At 48.8% G+C, this 25,198-nt stretch overlaps 1 protein-coding gene across 1 annotated transcript in view; it reads right to left on the reverse strand.

The window, feature by feature from the left end:
* Positions 1-2,111: 2,111 nt before the first annotated feature.
* The window catches only part of LOC140405631 (voltage-gated inwardly rectifying potassium channel KCNH2-like), a 103,450-nt gene continuing 80,363 nt past the window's right edge, over positions 2,112-25,198 (reverse strand). The window contains exons 7-10 of the mRNA XM_072494170.1: positions 4,955-5,064; positions 3,384-3,595; positions 3,179-3,293; positions 2,112-2,531 (exon numbers count right to left, since the gene is read on the reverse strand). Of these exons, the coding sequence (XP_072350271.1) occupies positions 2,112-2,531; positions 3,179-3,293; positions 3,384-3,595; positions 4,955-5,064 (857 nt within the window). The remainder of the gene's footprint in view (positions 2,532-3,178; positions 3,294-3,383; positions 3,596-4,954; positions 5,065-25,198) is intronic.

Raw genomic sequence — 25,198 nt, forward strand, 5'->3', positions numbered from 1 at the left:
TTCATAACCCTTTGGGTGAAGAGGTTCCTCCTAAACTCAGTCCTAAATCCACTTCCCCTTATTTTGAGGCTATGCCCCCTAGTTCTGCTTTCACCCGCCAGTGGAAACAACCTGCCCACATCTATCCTATCGATTCCCTTCATAATTGTATTTGTTTCTCTAAGATCCCCCCTCATCCTTCTAAATTCCAACGAGTACAGTCCCAGTCTACTCAACCTCCCCTCGTAATCCAACCCCTTCAGCTCTGGGATTAACCTGGTGAATCTCCTCTGCACACCCTCCAGTGCCAATACGTCCTTTCTCAGGTAAGGAGACCAAAACTGAACACAATACTCCAGGTGTGGCCTCACTAACACCTTATACAATTGCAGCAGAACCTCCCTAGTCTTAAACTCCATCGCTCTAGCAATGAAGGACAACATTCCATTTGCCTTCTTAATCACCTGTTGCACCTGTAAACCAAATTTTTGCGACTCATGCACTGGCACACCCAGGTCTCTCTGCACAGCAGCATGTTTTAATATTTTATCATTTAAATAATAATCCCTTTTGCTGTTATTCCTACCAAAATGGATAACCTCACATTTGTCAACATTGTATTCCATCTGCCAGACCCGAGTCCATTCACTTAGCCTATCCAAATCCCTCTGCAGACTTCCAGTATCCTCTGCACTTTTTGCTTTACCACTTATCTTAGTGTCGTCTGCAAACTTGGACACATTGCCCTTGGTCCCCAACTCCAAATCATCTATGTAAATTGTGAACAGTTGTGGGCCCAACACTGATCCCTGAGGGACACCACTAGCTACTGATTGCCAACCAGAGGAACACCCATTAATCCCCACTCTTTGCTTTCTATTAATTAACCAATCCTCTGTCCATGCTCCTACTTTCCCCTTAATGCCATGCATCTTTATCTTATGCAACAACCTTTTGTGTGGAACCTTGTCAAAGGCTTTCTGGAAATCCAGATATACCACATCCATTGGCTCCCGGTTATCTACCGCACTGTTAATGTCCTCAAAAAATTCCACTAAATTAGTTAGGCACGACCTGCCCTTTATGAACCCATGCTGCGTCTGCCCAATGGGACAATTTCCATCCAGATGCCTCGCTATTTCTTCCTTGATGATAGATTCCAGAATCTTCCCTACTACCGAAGTTAAGCTCACTGGCCTATAATTACCCGTTTTCTGCCTACCTCCTTTTTTAAACAGTGGTGTCACGTTTGCTAATTTCCAATCCGCCGGGACCACCCCAGAGTCCAGTGAAGTTTGGTAAATTATCACTCGTGCATTTGCAATTTCCCTAGCCATCTCTTTTAGCACTCTGGGATGCATTCCATCAGGTCCAGGAGACTTGTCTACCTTTAGCTCCATTAGCTTGCCCATCACTACCTCCTTGGTGATAACAATCCTCTCAAGGTCCTCACCTGTCATAGCCTCATTTCCATCAGTCACTGGCATGTTATTTGTGTCTTCCGCTGTGAAGACCGACCCAAAGAACCTGTTCAGTTCCTCAGCCATTTCCTCATCTCCCATTATTAAATCTCCCTTCTCGGGCAGCACGGTGGTGCAGTGGTTAGCGCTGCTGCCTCACGGCTCCGAGGTCCCAGGTTTGATCCCGGCTTTGGGTCACTGTCCGTGTGGAGTTTGCACATTCTCCCAGTGTTTGCGTGGGTTTTGCCCCCACAACCCAAAGATGTGCAGGGTAGGTGGATTGAACACGCTAAATTGCGCACTAAACATTGCCACTTTGTATGCTTTTTCCTTCAATTTGATACGCTCCCTTATTTCCTTAGATATCCACGGTCGATTTTCCCTCTTTCTACCATCCTTCCTTTTTGTTGGTATAAACCTTGAGTGAGTGTGTGAGTATGAGAGTGAGTGTGTGAGTATGAAAGTGAGTGCTCGATGTATATGAGTGCGCGGTGTACATGAGAACGTATATGAATGAGAGCGTGTTTCCATGAGAGTGTGTGGATCATGATGCACGTGTATATGCAAATGCATGTTTATATGAGAGTGCGCGTGCATATGAGAGTGCGCATGTATATCAGAGTGTGCGATGTATATCAGAGTGTGCGCATGTATATCAGAGTACGCGCGCATTCAAGAATGCACGTGTATATAAGTGTGCGTATGTACGAGAGTGCCTGTGACTATGAGTGCCTGTGTATACGAGAGTGCCTGCGTATACGAGAGGGCCTGTGTATACGAGAGTGCCTGTGTATACGAGAGGGCCTGCGTATACGAGAGGGCCTGTGTATACGAGAGTGTCTGTGTATACGAGAGGGCCTGTGTATATGAGAGTGCCTGTGTATACGAGAGTGCCTGTGTATACGAGAGTGCCTGTGTATACGAGAGGGCCTGTGTATACGAGAGGGCCTGTGTATACGAGAGGGCCTGTGTATACGAGAGTGCCTGTGCATACGAGAGTGCCTGTGTATACGAGAGTGCCTGTGGATACGAGAGTGCCTGTGCATACGAGAGTGCCTGTGTATACGAGAGTGCCTGTGCATACGAGAGTGCCTGTGTATACGAGAGTGCATGTATATATGAGGGCGTGCATATATATGAGAGTGCACGTGAATATGAGAGTGCATGTGTAAAAGTAATAATAATCTTTATTATTGTCACAAGTAGGCTTACATTAACGCTGCAATGAAGTTACTGTGAAAATCCCCTCGTCGCCACATTCCGGCGCCTGTTCGGGTACACGGAGGGAGAATTCAGAGTGTCCAATTCATCTAACAGCACGCCTTGTTTTTATGAGAGTGCTGAAGTATATGAGTGCATGTGTATATGAGAATGCACCTGTATACTAGAGAACGCATGTATACTAGAGTGCGAGTGTATATGTGAGTACGTGTGTATATGAGTATGTATGTGGGGTGTGCATCCGTGTGTGTCTGAGTACACATTTATTTGAGAGTGTGTGTATATTGGGAGTGTGCTTGTGCATAAGTGTGCATGCCTCTGAGAGTATGTGTATATGAGAGTATGTGTGAGTATATGAGGCTCATATCTATATTTATGTGTCTATCCATCTGTGTATATTTGCTGAATATATTCAGCAGTTTGCGGTGTTAAGCTGCAATGTACCGACTGTTCCAACGTTCTCGATGAGCGGATGAGGTCACCATGGGGATGTCTATGGAATGGTTTCCACAGCTTACCTGGCTGGTTGGAGGGGGAGACGACATTGTGCTGTAAGCTGGTGGGACCATCGCCAATTGCCTCTGTAGGAGTTGCATTATGGTGGCTATATCCACCGTCATCCGAGATTCCAGCCTTCAATAAGGAGAAAGTGAAAGAGGTAAAACAATGTGTTCACATCACAGCAAAGCTTCGGGCCTGCAGTAACCGTCACACAGTCATTACCTGTTCAACTGCTTCTGTAAGAGCCGCAACCGGCAATCGATATCTGACCAATGTCGACTCATTGACCCTGGTTCCTCATCAGTACCAACTGTGGTCACCGCTGGGCGGGGCACCTCCTGATTCTGGCAGGCGTTAGAATCAGTCCAAAAACTGAAGATGTTAGAAACGCTGGCAAGGGCACCTTTGAAAGACAAACAGGAAGAGGGGTCATGCTGGATTGGGACAAGCTGTCAGTTCACAGCTCAGGCCGGAGCTCTGAGTCTGAGCAACTGCAGCAGCCCAGGAACAATAGACAAGCAACAGTACAGCGAATAATTCACCTAATGGCTGTGTACCTGAGAGTGGGGCACCCAGTGGGTGTGTACCTGAGAGTGGGACACCCAGCGGGTGTGTACCTGAGACTGGGGCACCCAGTGGGTGTGTACCTGAGAGTGGGGCACCCAGCAGGTGTGTACCTGAGACTGGGGCACCCAGCGGGTGTGTACCTGAGAGTGGGTCACCCAGCGGGTGTGTACCTGAGAGTGGGGCACCCAGTGGGTGTGTACCTGAGACTGGGGCACCCAGCGGGTGTGTCTGTGGGGCTGGGTCACCCAGCGGGTGTGTACCTGAGAGTGGGGCACCCAGCGGGTGTGTACCTGAGACTGGGGCACCCAGCGGGTGTGTCTGTGGGGCTGGGTCACCCAGCGGGTGTGTACCTGAGAGTGGGGCACCCAGCGGGTGTGTACCTGAGACTGGGGCACCCAGTGGGTGTGTACCTGAGAGTGGGGCACCCAGCGGGTGTGTACCTGAGACTGGGGCACCCAGCGGGTGTGTCTGTGGGGCTGGGTCACCCAGCGGGTGTGTACCTGAGAGTGGGGCACCCAGCGGGTGTGTACCTGAGACTGGGGCACCCAGTGGGTGTGTACCTGAGACTGGGTCACCCAGTGGGTGTGTACCTGAGAGTGGGGCACCCAGCGGGTGTGTACCTGAGACTGGGGCACCCAGTGGGTGTGTACCTGAGAGTGGGACACCCAGCGGGTGTGTACCTGAGAGTGGGGCACCCAGCGGGTGTGTACCTGAGAGTGGGGCACCCAGCGGGTGTGTACCTGAGACTGGGGCACCCAGCGGGTGTGTACCTGAGACTGGGGCACCCAGCGGGTGTGTACCTGAGAGTGGGACACCCAGCGGGTGTGTACCTGAGAGTGGGGCACCCAGCGGGTGTGTACCTGAGACTGGGGCACCCAGTGGGTGTGTACCTGAGACTGGGGCACCCAGCGGGTGTGTCTGTGGGGCTGGGTCACCCAGCGGGTGAGTATCTGGGTCACGCAGCGGGTGTGTCTGTGGGGCTGGGTCACCCAGCGGGTGAGTATCTGGGTCACGCAGCGGGTGTGTCTGTGGGGCTGGGTCACGCAGCGGGTGTGTCTGTGGGGCTGGGTCACCCAGCGGGTGTGTCTGTGGGGAGTACCTCTTTTGCTCTCCACCCCCAGTTGCGTCTCACTCCGGGTTAGAATGTCTGCACTCCCGGCCGTGGCCTTTGCTTCAGAAAGTTCAATGTTGTTGGAGGAGGGAGGGTCCTTCCCTCTGCTGCTCACTCGAGTGAGGGAGGAGGAGGCGGTGTGGCCTTTATCCGCAGCCTGAGTGATCAGATCCCCTGTCCTCGCTGCTTCCTCACCCTCAGGCCCTGATCCCGACTTGGCATCATCTGTAATATAAAGAGAGGAATATTTGCAGAATAGACTTGTGGAAAAGGTGAGAGTCTGGAACACAATTGAACCAAACCCAAAATCAAGCAGATCAGGCGGCGAATTCATGAGGGATACAGATAGAAGTTCATAAGAATTACAAAGAACAAAGAACAAAGAACAATCCAGCACAGGATCAGACCCTTCGGCCCTCCAACCTGTACCGGCCATGATACCAACCTTGGCCAAAACCCTCAGCACTTCCTTGTGCCGTATCCCTCTGTACCCATCCTACCCATGTATTTGTCAAGATGCCTTTTGAACACCGTTATTGTATCTGTTTCCACAACCTCCCCTGGCAACACGTTCCAGGCACTCACCACCCTCTGTGTAAAAAACCTGCCTCGCACATCCCCTCTAAACTTGCCCCACGGACCTTAAACCTATGCCCCCTGGTGACTGACCCCTCCACCCTGGGAAAGAGTGCCTGCCCATCCACTCTATCCACGCCCCTCATAATCTTGTAGACCTCAACCTCCGTCTTTCTATTGAAAACAGTCCGAGTCTATTCAGCCTCTCCGCATAGCTAACACCCTCCAGACCCGGCAACATCCTGGTAAACCTCCTCTGCACTCTCTCCGAAGACTCCACGTCCTTCTGGTAGTGTGGCGACCAGAATTGTGCGCAATATTCCAAGTGTGGCCGTACCAAGGTTCTATAAAACTGCAGCATGACTTGCCAGTTTTTATACTCGATGCCCCGTCCAATGAAGGCAAGCATTCCGTCTGCTTTCTTGACTACCTTGTCCGCTTGTGTTGCCACTTTCAAAGATCTGTGGACCTGCACGCCCAGATCTCGGACTTTCTATATTCCGAAGAGTTTTACCATTTACGTAAGAACATAATGTGGGATATATTTCCCTCTGTTAAGAAGGCGTACGGTGTGTTAACTTGTATTGGTAGAGGGATTGAGTTTCGGAGCCATGAGGTCATGTTGCAGCTGTACAAAACTCTGGTGCGGCCGCATTTGGAGTACTGCGTGCAATTCTGGTCGCCGCATTATGGAAAGGATGTGGAAGCATTGGAAAGGGTGCAGAGGAGATTTACCAGAATGTTGCCTGGTATGGAGGGAAGATCTTATGAGGAAAGGCTGAGGGACTTGAGGCTGTTTTCGTTAGAGAGAAGAAGGTTAAGAGGTGACTTAATTGAGGCATACAAGATGATCAGAGGATTGGATAGGGTGGACAGTGAGAGCCTTTTTCCTCGGATGGTGATGTCTAGCACGAGGGGACATAGCTTTAAGTTGAGGGGAGATAGATATAGGACAGATGTCAGAGGTAGGTTCTTTACTCAGACAGTAGTAAGGGCGTGGAATGCCCTGCCTGCAACATAGAACATAGAACATAAACAATACAGCGCAGTACAGGCCCTTCGGCCCACGATGTTGCACCGAAACAAAAGCCATCTAACCTACACTATACCATTATCATCCATATGTTTATCCAATAAACTTTTAAATGCCCTCAATGTTGGCGAGTTCACTACTGTAGCAGGTAGGGCATTCCACGGCCTCACTACTCTTTGCGTAAAGAACCTGCCCCTGACCTCTGTCCTATATCTCTTACCCCTCAGTTTAAAGTTATGTCCCCTCGTGCCAGCCATTTCCATCCGCGGGAGAAGGCTCTCACTGTCCACCCTATCTAACCCTCTGATCATTTTGTATGCCTCTATTAAGTCTCCTCTTAACCTTCTTCTCTCTAACGAAAACAACCTCAAGTCCATCAGCCTTTCCTCATAAGATTTTCCCTCCATACCAGGCAACATCCTGGTAAATCTCCTCTGCACCCGTTCCAAAGCCTCCACGTCCTTCCTATAATGCGGTGACCAGAACTGTACGCAATACTCCAAATGCGGCCGTACCAGAGTTCTGTACAGCTGCAACATGACCTCCTGACTCCGGAACTCAATCCCTCTACCAATAAAGGCCAACACTCCATAGGCCTTCTTCACCACCCTATCAACCTGGGTGGCAACTTTCAGGGATCTATGTACATGGACACCTAGATCCCTCTGCTCATCCACACTTTCAAGAACTTTTCCATTAGCCAAATATTCCGCATTCCTGTTATTCCTTCCAAAGTGAATCACCTCACACTTCTCTACATTAAACTCCATTTGCCACCTCTCAGCCCAGCACTGCAGCTTATCTATATCCCTCTGTAACCTGCTACTTCCTTCCACACTATCGACAACACCACCGACTTTAGTATCGTCTGCAAATTTACTCACCCACCCTTCTGCGCCTTCCTCTCGGCCATTGATAAAAATGACAAACAGCAACGGCCCCAGAACAGATCCTTGTGGTACTCCACTTGTGACAGAACTCCATTCTGAACATTTCCCATCAACCACCACCCTCTGTCTTCTTTCAGCTAGCCAATTTCTGATCCACATCTCTAAATCACCCTCAATCCCCAGCCTCCGTGTTTTCTGCAATAGCCTACCGTGGGGAACCTTATCAAACGCTTTGCTGAAATCCATATACACCACATCAACTGCTCTACCCTCGTCTACCTGTTCAGTCACCTTCTCAAAGAACTCGATAAGGTTTGTGAGGCATGACCTACCCTTCACAAAGCCATGCTGACTATCCCTGATCATATTATTCCTATCTAGATGATTATAAATCTTGTCTCTTATAATCCCCTCCAAGACTTTACCCACTACAGACGTGAGGCTCACCGGTCTATAGTTGCCGGGGTTGTCTCTGCTCCCCTTTTTGAACAAAGGGACCACATTTGCTATCCTCCAGTCCTCTGGCACTATTCCTGTATCCAATGATGACATAAAAATCAAAGCCAATGGTCCAGCAATCTCTTCCCTGGCCTCCCAGAGAATCCTAGGATAAATCCCATCAGGTCCCGGGGACTTATCTATTTTCAGCCTGTCCAGAATTGCCAACACCTCTTCCCTACGTACCTCAATGCCATCTAATCTATTTACCTGGAGCTCAGCATTCTCCTCCACAACATTATGATTGATGCAGGTAGGGCAGTGGATGTTGTCTACATGGACTTCAGTAAGGCCTTTGACAAGGTCCCTCATGGTAGACTAGTACAAAAGGTGAAGTCACACGGGATCAGGGGTGAGCTGGCAAGGTGGATTCAGAACTGGCTAGGCCATAGAAGGCAGAGGGTAGCAATGGAGGGATGCTTTTCTAATTGGAGGGCTGTGACCAGTGGTGTTCCACAGGGATCAGTGCTGGGACCTTTGCTGTTTGTAGTATATATAAATGATTTGGAGGAAAATGTAACTGGTCTGATTAGTAAGTTTGCAGACGACACAAAGGTTGGTGGAATTGCGGATAGCGATGAGGACTGTCTGAGGATACAGCAGGATTTAGATTGTCTGGAGACTTGGGCGGAGAGATGGCAGATGGAGTTTAATCCGGACAAATGTGAGGTAATGCATTTTGGAAGGGCTAATGCAGGTAGGGAATATACAGTAAATGGTAGAACCCTCAAGAGTATTGAAAGTCAAAGAGATCTAGGAGTACAGGTCCACAGGTCATTGAAAGGGGCAACACAGGTGGAGAAGGTAGTCAAGAAGGCATACGGCATGCTTGCCTTCATTGGACGGGGCATTGAGTATAAGAATTGGCAAGTCATGTTGCAGCTGTATAGGACCTTAGTTAGGCCACACTTGGAGTATAGTGTTCAATTCTGGTCGCCACACTACCAGAAGGATGTGGAGGCTTTAGAGAGGGTGCAGAAGAGATTTACCAGAATGTTGCCTGGTATGGAGGGCATAAGCTATGAGGAGCGATTGAATAAACTCGGTTTGTTCTCTCTGGAACGAAGGAGGTTGAGGGGCGACCTGATAGAGGTCTACAAAATTATGAGGGGCATAGACAGAGTGGATAGTCAGAGGCTTTTCCCCAGGGTAGAGGGGTCAATTACTAGGGGGCATAGGTTTAAGGTGAGAGGGGCAAGGTTTAGAGTAGATGTACGAGGCAAGTTTTTTACGCAGAGGGTAGTGGGTGCCTGGAACTCGCTACCGGAGGAGGTAGTGGAAGCAGGGACGATAGGGACATTTAAGGGGCATCTTGACAAATATATGAATAGGATGGGAATAGAAGGATACGGACCCAGGAAGTGTAGAAGATTGTAGTTTAGTCGGGCAGTATGGTCGGCGCGGGCTTGGAGGGCCGAAGGGCCTGTTCCTGTGCTGTACATTTCTTTGTTCTTTGTTTCTTTGTTGTTGTTCTATTATCTTTTTCCTGAGTGAATACTGATGAAAAATATTCATTTAGTATCTCGCCTATCTCTTCAGACTCTACACACAACTTCCCATCCCTGTCCTTGACTGGTCCTACTCTTTCCCTAGTCATTCGCTTATTCCTGACATACCTATAGAAAGCTTTTGGGTTTTCCTTGATCCTTCCTGCCAAATACTTCTCATGTCCCCTCCTTGCTCGTCTTAGCTCTCTCTTTAGATCCTTCCTCGCTACCTTGTAACTATCCATCGCCCCAACTGAAACTTCACACCTCATCTTCACATAGGCCTCCTTCTTCCTCTTAACAAGAGATTCCACTTCTTTGGTAAACCACGGTTCCCTCGCTCGGCACCTTCCACCCTGCCTGACCGGTACATACTTATCAAGAACACGCAGTAGCTGATCCTTGAACAAGCTCCACTTATCCAGTGTGTCCAACACTTGCAGCCTACTTCTCCACCTTATCCCCCCTAAGTCACGTCTAATGGCATCATAATTTCCCTTCCCCCAGCTATAACTCTTGCCCTGCGGTGTATACTTATCCCTTTCCATCCTTAACGTAAACGTCACCGAATTGTGGTCACTGTCCCCAAAGTGCTCACCTACCTCCAAATCCAACACCTGGCCTGGTTCATTACCCAAAACCAAATCCAATGTGGCCTCGCCTCTTGTTGGCCTGTCAACAAACTGTGTCAGGAAACCCTCCTGCACATACTGTACAAAAAACGACCCATCTAATGTACTCGAACTATATCTTTTCCAGTCAATATTTGGAAAGTTAAAGTCTCCCATAATAACTACCCTGTTACTTTCGCTCTTATCCAGGATCATCCTCACCATCCTTTCCTCTACATCCCTAGAACTATTTGGAGGCCTATAGAAGACTCCCAACAGTGTGACCTCTCCTTTCATGTTTCTAACCTCAGCCCATACTACCTCGGAAGATGAGTCCCCATCTAGCATCCTCTCCGCCACCGTAATACTGCTCTTGACTAGCAGCGCCACACCTCCCCCTCTTTTGCCTCCTTCCCTGAGCTTACTAAAACACCTAAACCCCGGAACCTGCAACATCCATTCCTGTCCCTGCTCTATCCATGTCTCCGGAATGGCCACAACATCGAAGTCCCAGGTACCAACCCATGCTGCCAGTTCCCCTACCTTATTTCGTATACTCCTGGTATTGAAGTAGACACACTTCAAACCACCTACCTGAACACTGGCCCCCTCCTGCGACGTCAAATCTGAGCTCCTGACCTCTATACTCTCATTCTCCCTTACCCTAAAACTACAATCCAGGTTCCCATGCCCCTGCTGCATTAATTTAAACCCCCCCAAAGAGCACGAACAAATCTCCCCCCCAGGATATTTGTGCCCCGCAGGTTCAGATGTAGACCATCCTGTCTGTAGAGGTCCCACCTTCCCCAGAAAGAGCCCCAGTTATCCAGAAATCTGAATCCCTCCCGCCTGCACCATCCCTGTAGCCACCAACAGTAGTGGACTCGCCAACACTAAGGACATTCAAATGGCCACTGGATAGACATATGGACGATGAGGGAATAGTGTAGATGGGCTTTAGAGTGGTTTCACAGGTCGGCGCAACATCGAGGGCCGAAGGGCCTGTACTGCGCTGTAATGTTCTATGTTCTATGTCAGATCTACCAAAATGCATTACCTCACATGTGTCTGGATTAAACTCCATTTGCCATTTCTCTGCCCAAGTCTCCAACCTATCTCTGTCCTGCTGTATCCTCTGACAATCCTCAACACTATCTGTCACTCCACCAACCTGGGTGTCATCCACAAACTTATCCACGAACCGGCTATATTTTCCTCCCAATTGTTTATGTACACTACAAACAACAGCAGCCCCAGCACAGATCCCTGTGGAACACCACTAGTCCCAACCTTCCATTCAGAAAAACACCTGTTACTGCTGCCCTTTGCCTTCTATGACCGAGCCAGTTCCGTATCCATCTTACCGCCTCACCTCTGATCCTGTGTGACTTCACCTTTTGTACGAGTCTGCCATGAGGCACCTTGTCAAAGGCTTTAGTGAAGTCCATGTAAACAACATCCACGTCCTCCCCTCATCAATCATCTTAGTCACCTCCTCAAAAAACTCGATCAAGTTAGTGAGGCACGACCTCCCCTTCACAAAACCAAGCTGCCTATCGCTAATGAGTCCATTTGTTTCCAAATGGGTAGAAATCCTGTCCCTGAGAATTCTCTCCAATAATTTACCCACTACCGACGTGAGGCTCACCGGCCTATAGTTTCCTGGATCATCCCTGCTGCCTTTCTTAAACAGCGGTGCCACATTAGCTATTCTCCAGTCCTCTGGGATCTCACCTGTAGCCAATGAGGATAGAAAGATGTCAGTCAAGGCCCCAGCAATTTCCTCCCTTGCTTCCCTCAGTATTCTGGGGTAAATCACATCTGGCCCAGGAGACTTATCGACCTTGATGTCTTTTAAAAGGAGACGTGAGGTCTTCGGGCAGCACGGTAGCATTGTGGATAGCACAATTGCTTCACAGCTCCAGGGTCCCAGGTTCGATTCCGGCTTGGGTCACTGTCTGCGCGGAGTCTGCACATTCTCCCCGTGTGTGCGTGGGTTTCCTCCGGGTGCTCCGGTTTCCTCCCACAGTCCAAAGATATGCAGGTTAGGTGGATTGGCCATGATAAATTGCCCTTAGTGTCCAAAATTGCCCTTAGTGTTGGGTGGGGTTACTGGGTTCTGGGAATAGGGTGGAGGTGTTGACCTTGGGTAGGGTGCTCTTTCCAAGAGCCGGTGCAGACTCGATGGGCCGAATGGCCTCCTTCTGCACTGTAAATTCTATGATTCTATGAAAAGACCCAATACCTCCTCCTTTTTGATGTTAACATGATCTACACATCCTACCCAAGAATCATCTTCCACAAAGTCCTTTTCTTTGTCGAACACTGATGCAAAGTATTCATTTAGTTCCTCGTCCATTTCCTCTGGCTCCACACATAGATTCCCCCCACTGTCCTTCAGTGGTCTAATCCTTCCCCTGGCCACCCTCTTGCTTTTTACATCTGAATAAAAAGCTTTGGGATTCACCTTAATGCTACTTGCCAAGGACTTTCCATGACCCCTCCTCACCCTCCTAATTTCCCGCTTCAGTACCGTCCTATTTTCTTCATTCTCCTCAAGGGTTTTGACTGTCCCCACCCTTCTAGACCGTACAAAAGCCTCCTTTTTCTCTTTGAGGAAGTTCACAATATCCCTCGTTATCCAAGGCTCCCTAAACTCCCCATACTTATCCTTTGTTCTCTCAGGAATGTTACTTTCCTGAAACCTAATCGACTGTCGCTTGAAAGACTCCCAAATGTCGGATGTTGATTTACTCTCCAACAGCCGCACCCAATCCTAATTCTTCAATTCCTGTCTAATGTTATCGGAATTTGCCTTTCCCCAGTTCAGCACCTAAACCCGAGGGTTACCCTCATCCCTGTCCAAAATGTTCCCCGACTGAAACCTCAGCCACCTGTCCAGACTCATTCCCCAATACCAGGTCCAATACTGCCCCTTCCCGAGTTGGACTATCTACATATTGCATCAAGAAGCCTTCCTGGATACACCTTACAAACTCTGCCCCATCCACACCCCGAGCACTAAGTGAGTCCCAGTCAATATCGGGGAAATTAAAATCCCCGACAACAGCAACTCTGTTACTTTCGCACCTTTCCAAAATCTCTCCCATGTGCTCCTCTATCTCTCGCTGGCAGTTGTGATTGCTCCCTTCCTGTTCCTGAGCTCGACCCAGATTGCCTCATTGTGTGAGCCCTCCAAGGTGTCCTCCCGCAGTACGGCTATAATATTCTCTTCAACCAGTAATGCTCCTCCCCACCTAATCCTAACCCCTCTCTCTCTCCTGAAGCGTCAGTATCCTCCAACATTCAGCTGCCAATCCTGCCCTTCCTTTAACCACGTTTCTGTGACAGCCACAACATCATACTCCCAGTACTAATCAGTGTTCGAAGTTCACCTTCCTTTCCTGCTATACTTCTGGCGTTGAAACAAATACACTTCAAACCTTTGTGTTTGAGCAGACAGGGTGATGTTGTTGTTCTCTTATTTTTGTTCTCTATTTGCCCTTCAGTTTTTACACCGTCTAAGCTCACGCCCTGGTTCCCACCTCCCTGCCACTAGTTTAGATCCTCCTGAGTGACTCTAGCAAACCTCCTGGGCAGTTTTCACAGTAACGTCTCTGCAGAGTTAATGTAAGCCTACTTGTGACACTAATCAAGTTTATTAATTCAAATGAGGAAACTAGATATGGAAATGGAAAGATTAGCAAGGGATGAAAAGAAGAAGGAAAGAGAGGCAGGAGAAAAGAATAAGGAGAGCACGGCAATGGGGAGTAAAAGACACGCGGAGAGATTTAGAGCTTTGGAAAGTGGTACTGCAAAGAGAAAATACACGGAAAGTTAACTGTGGATGTTGAGGAACATCTAGAGGAATGCCTAGCCAGGATATGTTTAAATATATTCAAGCACTGCCAAGGTTTGATGAGGAAGATGTAGGAGCCTTTTTCATCTCGGAAGGCTGACAAGCTGCAGCCGCACGTACACATTACTCTCCCCACCCACACTCATCCCAGCCAACAAGGTGGCACAGGTTGTGCTGGAGCGCGTCCGTACAGCTGATGGGTCAGCTGGGGCCGGAGGGTACCCAGGGGGGTGGCCTTGGGGGGGAGACACCTATACGACCCGTGGCACTAAGTTCACAGTGGGCAGTCAGCAGCATGCGCAGCTGCATGGCTGCCTTGCCGGCTGCAGCAATGGTGTTCCGTGCTACATTGTGTACCTTGTGTTGCCCTATTATGTATTTTCTTTTATTTTCTTCCCATGTACTTAATGATCTGTTGAGCTGCTCGCAGAAAAATACTTTTCACTGTACCTCAGTACACGTGACAATAAACAAATCCAATCCAAACCACCTGACCCCGCGGCCCACCTCCTTAACCCCCCCCCCCCCCCACTGCTCCCCCCCCCCGGCCCTGGCAGAAGCCCCTCAGCCAGCGGCACAACTGCCAGCGAACTATGGCGATGTTGGAGACCTTCCGTATCCCCTTCTCTCGCCCTCAGCTGCCACCACGCCGGTTTCGCGATTTTTAAAAGCACAAGTGAGCCGCGGCGTCGGGAACTCGGCCCATCGGAGGAGGAGAATCGCGGAGGCCCCCCGGAGAATACCGGGCCGGGCCCGCTAACGATACGCAAACGGTGTTTGATGTATGTACGCTCCCTAACACATTGACGCCACTGTCGAGGCGCTGGAGCATTGCGATTTCGCGCCAGAACCGATTCACCGTCCAATCGCCCTTCACGATTTCGGCAGCGGCTAACGGAGAATCCTGCCCATGGTCTCCCATGCACAGAGTCGCGCTGACTACTCCTAATCAAACCCTGTCTTTCCAAATGCCTGTATATCTTATCCCCCAGAATCCTGTCTAGTAACTTACCCACTACAGATGTACCTGTCTATAATTCCCACATTTTTCTTTGCAGCCCTTTTTAAATAAGGGCACAACATTTGCTACCCTCCAGTCTTCTGGTACCTCACCTGTGGCCAGCAATAATGCAAATATCTCAGCCAAGACTCCTGCAATTCATATGTGTCCACCTTGGCCCATGAGGGGTCCTATTCTCTCTCTAGTTATTCTTTTTCCTTTAAGATACTTAAAGAATCCCTTTGGATTCACCTTAATCCTCTCAGCCAAAGCTATATAATTTAGGTAAGTTGCAGCGATTGGAGCTCACCTATTGTGATGGTACCAAAACCGAATGGAGCAAAGCAGATGTGTTTTTTTAAACTCATTTATGCGATATGGGCGTCGCTGGTTGGGTCAGCGTTTATTGTCTATCCCTAGTTTCCCTTCAGAAGGTGGTGGTGAGCTGGTGGTCTAACCGCGACAATCCTTCAGGTGTAGGTACACCCACTGTGCTGTTGGATTGGATTGGATTTAGAACATAGAACATAGAACTGTACAGCACAGTACAGGCCCTTTGGCCCACGATGTTGTGCCGAACTAGTCTGAAACTAAGATCAAATCAACCTGCTCCCAATCATTCTGATGCACTCCATATGCCTATCCAATAACCCCAATCCATGCTCCAACCACTCACTGAGTAAAGAACCTGCCTCGGACATCCCTCCTATATCTTCCACCATGAACCTTATAGTTATGCCCCCTTGTAACAGCTACATCCACCAGAGGAAAAGTTCGCTGAACGTCCACTCTATCCCCTTCATCATCTTACACACCTCAATTAAGTCGCCTCTCATCCTCCTCCACTCCAAAGAGAAAAGCCCTCGCTCCCTCAACCTTTCCTCATAAGACCTATCCTGCAAACCAGGCAGCATCCTGGTAAATCTCCTTTGCACCCTTTCCAATGCTTCCACATCCTTCCTATAATGAGGTGACCAGAACTGCACACAATACTCCAAATATGGTCTCACCAGGGTCATGTATAGTTGCAGCATAACCTCACAGCTCTTAAACTCAATCCCCCTGTTAATAAACGCTAACACACTATAGGCCTTCTTCACGGTTCTATCCACTTGGGCAGCAACTTTCAGAGATCTGTGGACATGAACCCCAAGATCTCTCTGTTCCTCCACATTCTTCAGAGCCCTGCCGTTGACCCTGTAATCTGCATTCAAATTTTTTCTACCAAAATGAATCACCTCGCACTTATCAGGGTTAATCTCCATCTGCCATTTTTCGGCCCAGCTCTGCATCCTATCAATGTCTCTTTGCAGCCTAAAACAGCCCTCCACCTCATCCGCTACTCCACCAATCTTGGTGTCATCAGCAAATTTACTGACCCACCCTTCAGTCCCCTCCTCCAAGTCATTGATAAAAATCACAAATAGCAGAGGACCCAGCACTGATCCCTGTGGTACACCGCTGGTAACTGGTCTCCAGTCTGAAAATTTTCCATCCACCACCACCCTCTGTCTTCTATGTGATAGCCAGTTACTTATCCAATTGGCCAAATTTCCCTCTATCCCACACCTCCTTACTTTCTGCATGAGCCGACCATGGGGCACCTTATCAAACGCCTTACTAAAATCCATGTGTACGACATCAACTGCTCTACCTTCACCTACACACTTAGTTACCTCCTCAAAGAATTCAATCAAATTTGTGAGGCAAGACCTACCCATCACAAATCCGTGCTGACTATCCTGGATTAAGCTGCATCTTTCCAAATGATCATAAATCCTGTCCCTCAGGACCCTTTCCAATAATTTACCGATGACCGAAGTGAGAGTAACCGGCCTATAATTCCCAGGTTTCTACCTATTCCCTTTCTTGAACAAGGGGACAACATTCGCCTCTCTCCAGTCTTCTGGCACTATTCCGGTAGACAGTGAAGACACAAAGATCAAAGCCAAAGGCTCTGCAATCTCATCCCTCGCCTCCCACTGGAACCTGGGACTTCGATGTTGTGGCCATTTCGGAGACATGGATAGAGCAGGGACAGGAATGGATGTTGCAGGTTCCGGGGTTTAGGTGTTTTAGTAAGCTCAGAGAAGGAGGCAAAAGAGGGGGAGGTGTGGCGCTGCTAGTCAAGAGCAGTATTACGGTGGCGGAGAGGATGCTAGATGGGGACTCATCTTCCGAGGTAGTATGGGCTGAAGTTAGAAACAGGAAAGGAGAGGTCACCCTGTTGGGAGTTTTCTATAGGCCTCCAAATAGTTCTAGGGATGTAGAGGAAAGGATGGCGAGGATGATCCTGGATAAGAGCGAAAGTAACAGGGTAGTTATTATGGGAGACTTTAACTTTCCAAATATTGACTGGAAAAGATATAGTTCGAGTACATTAGATGGGTCGTTTTTTGTACAGTGTGTGCAGGAGGGTTTCCTGACACAGTTTGTTGACAGGCCAACAAGAGGCGAGGCCACATTGGATTTGGTTTTGGGTAATGAACCAGGCCAGGTGTTGGATTTGGAGGTAGGTGAGCACTTTGGGGACAGTGACCACAATTCGGTGACGTTTACGTTAAGGATGGGAAGGGATAAGTATACACCGCAGGGCAAGAGTTATAGCTGGGGGAAGGGCAATTCTGATGCCATTAGACCTGACTTGGGGGGGATAAGGTGGAGAAGTAGGCTGCAAGTGTTGGACACACTGGATAAGTGGAGCTTGTTCAAGGATCAGCTACTGCGTGTTCTTGATCAGTATGTACCGGTCAGGCAGGGAGGAAGGTGCCGAGCGAGGGAACCGTGGTTTACCAAAGAAGTGGAATCTCTTGTTAAGAGGAAGAAGGAGGCCTATGTGAAGATGAAGTGTGAAGTTTCAGTTGGGGCGATGGATAGTTACAAGGTAGCGAGGAAGGATCTAAAGAGAGAGCTAAGACGAGCAAGGAGGGGACATGAGAAGTATTTGGCAGGAAGGATCAAGGAAAACCCAAAAGCTTTCTTTAGGTATGTCAGGAATAAGCGAATGACTAGGGAAAGAGTAGGACCAGTCAAGGACAGGGATGGGAAATTGTGTGTGGAGTCTGAAGAGATAGGCGAGATACTAAATGAATATTTTTCGTCAGTATTCACTCAGGAAAAAGATAATGTTGTGGAGGAGAATGCTGAGCCCCAGGCTAATAGAATATATGGCATTGAGGTACGTAGGGAAGAGGTGTTGGCAATTCTGGACAGGCTGAAAATAGATAAGTCCCCGGGACCTGATGGGATTTATCCTAGGATTCTCTGGGAGGCCAGGGAAGAGATTGCTGGACCATTGGCTTTGATTTTTATGTCATCATTGGCTCCAGGAATAGTGCCAGAGGACTGGAGGATAGTAAATGTGGTCCCTTTGTTCAAAAAGGGGAGCAGAGACAACCCCGGCAACTATAGACCGGTGAGCCTCACGCCTGTATTGGGTAAAGTCTTGGAGGGGATTATAAGAGACAAGATTTATAATCATCTAGATAGGAATAATATGATCAGGGATAGTCAGCATGGCTTTGTGAAGGGTAGGTCATGCCTCACAAACCTTATCGAGTTCTTTGAGAAGGTGATTGAATAGGTAGACGAGGGTAGAGCAGTTGATGTGGTGTATATGGATTTCAGTAAAGCGTTTGATAAGGTTCCCCACGGTAGGCTATTGCAGAAAACACGGAGGCTGGGGATTGAGGGTGATTTAGAGATGTGGATCAGAAATTGGCTAGCTGAAAGAAGACAGAGGGTGGTGGTTGATGGGAAATGTTCAGAATGGAGTTCTGTCACAAGTGGAGTACCACAAGGATCTGTTCTGGGGCCGTTGCTGTTTGTCATTTTTATCAATGACCTAGAGGAAGGCGCAGAAGGGTGGGTGAGTAAATTTGCAGACGATACTAAAGTCGGTGGTGTTGTCGATAGTGTGGAAGGAAGTAGCAGGTTACAGAGGGATATAGATAAGCTGCAGAGCTGGGCTGAGAGGTGGCAAATGGAGTTTAATGTAGAGAAGTGTGAGGTGATTCACTTTGGAAGGGATAACAGGAATGTGGAATATTTGGCTAATGGAAAAGTTCTTGAAAGTGTGGATGAGCAGAGGGATCTAGGTGTCCATGTACATAGATCCCTGAAAGTTGCCACCCAGGTTGATAGGGTGGTGAAGAAGGCCTATGGAGTGTTGGCCTTTATTGGTAGAGGGATTGAGTTCCGGAGTCAGGAGGTCATGTTGCAGCTGTACAGAACTCTGGTACGGCCGCATTTGGAGTATTGCGTACAGTTCTGGTCACCGCATTATAGGAAGGACGTGGAGGCTTTGGAACGGGTGCAGAGGAGATTTACCAGGATGTTGCCTGGTATGGAGGGAAAATCTTATGAGGAAAGGCTGATGGACTTGAGGTTGTTTTCGTTGGAGAGAAGAAGGTTAAGAGGAGACTTAATAGAGGCATACAAAATGATTAGGGGGTTGGATAGGGTGGACAGTGAGAGCCTTCTCCCGCGGATGGAAGTGGCTGGCACGAGGGGACATAACTTTAAACTGAGGGGTAATAGATATAGGACAGAGGTCAGAGGTAGGTTCTTTACGCAAAGAGTAGTGAGGCCGTGGAATGCCCTACCTGCTACAGTAGTGAACTCGCCAACATTGAGGGCATTTAAAAGTTTATTGGATAAACATATGGATGATAATGGTATAGTGTAGGTTAGATGGCTTTTGTTTCGGTGCAACATCGTGGGCCGAAGGGCCTGTACTGCGCTGTATTGTTCTATGTTCTATGTTCTCCCAAAGAATCCTAGGATATATCCCATCAGGCCCTGGGGACTTATCTATCCTCAGGCTTCTCAAAATTTCTAACACATCTTCCTTCCGAATATCTACCTCCTCCAGCCTCCAGCCTGTATCGCACTATCCTCCTCAACAACATGGCCCCTCTCCTTTGTGAACACTGAAGAAAAGTATTCATTCAGGGCCTCTCCTATATCTTCAGACTCCATGCACAAGTTCCCACTACTGTCCTTGACCGGCCCTAACTTCACCTTGGTCATTCGTTTATTCCTCACATAAGAGTAAAAAGCCTTGGGGTTTTCCTTGTCCGACCCGCCAAAGACTTCTTATGCCCCCTCCTAGCTCTCCTAAGCTCTTTCGTGAGCTCCTTCCTAGCTATCTTGTATCCCTCAAGTGCCCTAACTGAACCTTGTTTTCTCATCCTTACATAAGCCCCCTTCTTCCTCTTGACAAGACATTCAACCTCTTTTGTAAACCATGGTTCCCTCACTCGACCATTTCCTCCCTGCCTGACAGGGACATACCTATCAAGGACACGCAGTATTTGCTCCTTGAACAAGCTCCACATCTCAATTGTGCCTATCCCTGACAGTTCCTGTTCCCATCTTATGCTCCCCAATTCTTGCCTAATCGCACCGTACTTACCCTTCCCCCAGTTATAAACCTTGCCCTGCTGTATGTTCCTATCCCTCTCCATTGCTATAGTGAAAGTCACTGAATTGTGGTCACTATCTCCAAAGTGCTCTCCCACAACCAAATCTAACACTTGGCCCGGTTCATTACCCAGTACCAAATCCAATGTGGCCCCGCCTCTTGTCGGTCTATCCACATATTGTGTGAGGAAACCCTCCTGCAGACACTGGATAAAAACAGCCCCATCCAAACTATTCGAATTATAGTGGTTCCAATCAATATTTGGAAAGTTAAAGTCACCCATGACAACTACCCTGTGACTACCGCACCTATCCAAAATCTGCATTGCAATCTTTTCCTCCACAACTCTATTACTATTTGGGGGCCTATAGAAAACTCCTAACAACGTGACCGCTCCTTTCCTATTTCTAACTTCAGCCCACACTACCTCAGTAGACAGATCCCCTTCAAACTGCCTTTCTGTAGCCATTATACTATCCTTTATTAACAATGCTACTCCTCCACCTCTTTTACCACCTTCCCTACTCTTACTGAAACATCTAAACCCCGGAACCTCCAACAACCATTCCTCCCCCTGTTCTATCCAGGTCTCCGTAATGGCCACAACATCGTAGTCCCAGGTACCAATCCATGCTTCAAGCTCACCAACCTTATTCCTGATGCTCCTTGCATTGAAGTAGACACGCTTCAAACCACCTTCATTCCTACAGTTCCACTCTTGTGACCTTGGTACCTTCCTCAGTACTGCACTACCCTCAACTTCCTGAACTCCAGCAACGCTATCTCCTGGATGACAAATCAGTTTCCCATCCCCCTGCCAAATTAGATTAAACCCCCCCCCACCCCCGAAGAGCTGTAGCAAATTTCCCTCCCAGGATATTGGTGCCCCTCTGGTTCAGGTGTAACCCGTCCTGCTTGTACAGGTCCCACCTTCCCCAGAATGTGCTCCAATTATCCACGTGACTGAAACCCCCCCTCCTACACCATCCCTGCAGCCACGTGTTTATCTGCACTCTCTCCCTGCTCCTCACCTCGCTAGCACGTGGCACCGGCAACAAACCAGAGATGACAACATGGTTTGTCCTGGCTCTCAGCTTCCACCCTAGCTCCCTGAATTCCTGTTTTACATCCCCGTCCCTTTTCCTACCTATGTCGTTGGTACCGATGTGGACCACGACTTGTGGTTGCTCCCCCTTCCCCTGCTCCCCCTTCCCCTTAAGGATCCTGAAAACACGATCAGAGACATCACGGACCTTGGCATCTTAATTTGTTTATTGTCACGTGTACCGAGGTACAGTGAAAAGTATTTTTCTGAGAGCAGCTCAACCGATCATTAAGTACATGAAAAAAAATAAAAGAAAAGAAAATACATAATAGGGCAACACAACATAGACAATGTAACTACATAACACCGGCATCGGATGAAGCATACAGGGTGTAGTGTTAATGAGGTCAGTCCATAAGAGGGTCATTTAGGAGTCTGGTGACAGTGGGGAAGAAGCTGTTTTTGAGTCTGTTCGTGCGTGTTCTCAGACTTCTGTATCTCCTGCCCGATGGAAGAAGTTGGAAGAGTGAGTAAGCCGGGTGGGAGGGGTCTTTGATAATGCTGCCCGCTTTCCCCAGGCAGCGGGAGGTGTAGATGGAGTCAATGGATGGGAGGCAGGTTCGTGTGACGGACTGGGCGGTGTTCACGACTCTCTGAAGTTTCTTGCGGTCCTGGGCCGAGCAGTTGCCAGACCAGGCTGTGATGCAGCCCGATAGGATGCTTTCTATGGTGCATCTGTAAAAGTTGGTAAGAGTCAATGTGGTCATGCCGAATTTCCTTAGTTTCCTGAGGACGTATAGGTGCTGTTGTGCTTTCTTGGTGGTAGCGTCGACGTGGGTGGACCAGGACAGATTTTTGGAGATGTTGCACCCCTAGGAATTTGAAACTGCTAACCATCTCCACCTCAGCCCCGTTGATGCTGACAGGGGTGTGTACAGTACTTTGCTTCCTGAAGTCAATGACCAGCTCTTTAGTTTTGCTGGCATTGAGGGAGAGATTGTTGTCGCTACACCACTCCACTAGGTTCTCTATCTCCCTCCTGTATTCGGACTCATCGTTATTCGAGATCCTGCCCACTGTGGTCGTATCGTCAGCAAACTTGTAGATGGAATTGGAACCGAATTTTGTCATGTGTGTACAGGGAGTAGAGTAGGGGGCTAAGTACGCAGCCTTGTGGGGCCCGGTGTTGAGGACTATTGTGGAGGAGGTGTTGCTGTTCATTCTTACTGATTGTGGTCTGTTGGTCAGAAAATCGAGGATCCAGTTGCAGTGTGGGGAGCCAAGTCCTAGGTTTTGGAGCTTTGATATGAGCTTGGCTGGGATTAAGGTGTTGAAGGCGGAGCTGTAGTCAATAAATAGGAGTCTGATGTAGGAGTCCTTGTTTTCGAGGTGCTCTAGGGATGAGTGTCGGGCCAGGGTATTGGTGTCTGCTGTGGACCGGTTGCAGCGGTATGCGAATTGCAGTGGATCAAGGCGTTCTGGGAGTATGGAGGTGAAGCGCTTCATGATCAACCTCTCGAAGCACTTCATTACGACTGAAGTCAGGGCCACTGGTCGGTAGTCATTGAGGCACGTTGCCTGGTTCTTCTTTGGTACCGGTATGATGGTGGTCTTCTTGAAGCAGGTGGGGACCTCGGAGTGGAGTAGGGACAGGTTAAAGATGTCCGCGAATACCTCTGCCAGCTGGTCCGCGCAGGCTCTGAGTGCACGACCAGGGATCCTGTCTGGGCCCGTCGCCTTCCGAGGGTTCACTTTCAGGAAGGCCAATCTGACTTCGGAAGCTGTGATGGTGGGTATGGGTGAATTATGGGCTGCTGGGGGACTCGACAGCGGATTGTTGGTTACCTGCTCGAACTGAGCACAGAATGCATTGAGTTCACCGGGGAGGGGTGCGCTGCTGCCAGAGATACTGTTCGGCTTCGCTTTGTAGCCCGTTATGTTGTTTAGTCCTTGCCACAACTGCCAAGAGTCTGTCTGTGACTCTAGCTTGGTTTGATATTCTCTCTTGGCATTCTGGATGGCTTTGCGGAGGTCGTACCTGGATTTCTTGTATAGGTCAGGGTCGTCTGCCTTGAACGCCTCAGGTCTGTCCTTCAGTAGGGAGTCAGTCTCGCGATTGAGCCATGGTTTCCGGTTGGGGAACGCACGTACTGCTTTCTTTGGCACGCAGTCGCCCACACATTTGCTGATGAAGTCTGTGTTGGTGGTGGCATACTCATGTTAGAGAGGGAATTCCAGGATGTTGCCCCAGTGACAGAGAAGGAACGGCCGATATATTTCCCAGTCAGGGTGGTGAGTGACTTGGAGGGGAACCTCCAGGTGGTGGGGTTCCCAGGTATCTGCTGCTCTTGTCCTTCTAGATGGTAGTGGGTTTGGAAGGTGCTGCCTAAGTTACTGCTGTGCATCTTGTAGATGGTACACACGGCTGCCACTGTGTGTCGGTGGTGGAGGGTTTGAATGTTTGTGGGAGGGGAGCAATCAAGCTGACTGCTTTGTCCTGGATGGTGTTGAGCTTCTTGAGTGTTGTTGGAGCTGCGCTCATCCAGGCAAGTGGAGAGTATTCCCTCACACTCCTGACTTGTGCCTTGTAGGTGATGGACAGGCTTTGGGGGGGTCAGGGGATGAGTTACTCCCCACAGAATCCCCAGCCTCTGACCTGCCCTGGTAGCCACAGTATTAATGTGGCCGGGTCCAGTTCAGTTTCTGATCAATGGTAACCCCCAGGATGTTGATTGTGGGGATTCAGCGATGGTAATGCCATTGAATGTCAAGGGCGAAGATTAGATCCTCTCTAGTAGGAGATGGTCATTGGCCTGGCACTTGTGTGGCACGAATGTAACTTGCTACTTTCACCCCAAGCCTGGATATTGTCCAGGTCTTGCTGCAGTTGGACAGGGACTGCTTCAGTATCTGAGGAGTCGCGAATGGTGCTGAACATTGTGAAGTCATCCGCAAACATCCCCACTTCTGACCTTATGATGGAAGGGAGGTCATTGATGAAGCAGCTGAGGATGGTTGGGCCGAGGACACGCCCCTGAGGAACTCCTGCAGTGATGTCCTGGAGCTGAGATGATTGACCTCCAACCACCACAACCATCTTCCTTTGTGCCGGGTATGACTCCCCCCCAGCGGGGAGTTTTCCCTGATTCCCATTGGCTCCAGTTTAGCTCAGGCTCCTTGATGCCACACTCGGTCAAATGCTGCCTTGGTGTCGAGGGCAGTCACTCCCTCCTCACCTCTGGCATTCAGCTCCTTTGGCCATGTTTGAACCCATAGAAAAGTCAACACAGTTCTGAAGTCAGATTTGTGTCCTATTCCTGGTTTGGAAGACTGTATTGTAAAGGTGGGACAAGTACATTTTATTACCAAATCTGACTCCTAAAAGGATATTGGCAAGTACCTTTATCAGACAGGGCGAAGGAAGTTTCTGCTTTTGTGATGCCAAATGGTCTGTATCAGTTTGAAGTTGTGCTGCTTGGAATGAAGAATGCGCAGAAACTTTCCAAAGATTAACCAACAAGGTCATTTCCGGACTAAACAATTGTGCCGCAGACACTGACACTCTGCTGGCATTCAGTCAAACATGGAAGGAACATTTGGAACACCGAAACAAATTATTCAATCGATTGCAGGAAGCTGGTTTGATGGGAAACAAAAAGTGAATTAGCGAAAGCTTCGCACACACAGTTGGACAAGGTCAGGTGGCCCCTGGAATGTGACCAGAAAAACTACTGGGGCGTTCCCAATACCATCAACGGGGAGAGAAGTTCTGAGATTTCACAACATGAGCGGTTTCTACAGAAGATTTGTGGCAAATTTCAGCAGCATGGTCGCTCCACTGACTGAAGGAGACAACAAAGATATTGCCGTTGCAAAATCTTGACATTTGTGTCACTAACAATTCATCTGAGACAGTTGTTTATACAAACCATATC

Source organism: Scyliorhinus torazame, unplaced genomic scaffold, assembly GCF_047496885.1.
Source record: "Scyliorhinus torazame isolate Kashiwa2021f unplaced genomic scaffold, sScyTor2.1 scaffold_161, whole genome shotgun sequence".
Lineage (NCBI taxonomy): Eukaryota > Metazoa > Chordata > Chondrichthyes > Carcharhiniformes > Scyliorhinidae > Scyliorhinus > Scyliorhinus torazame.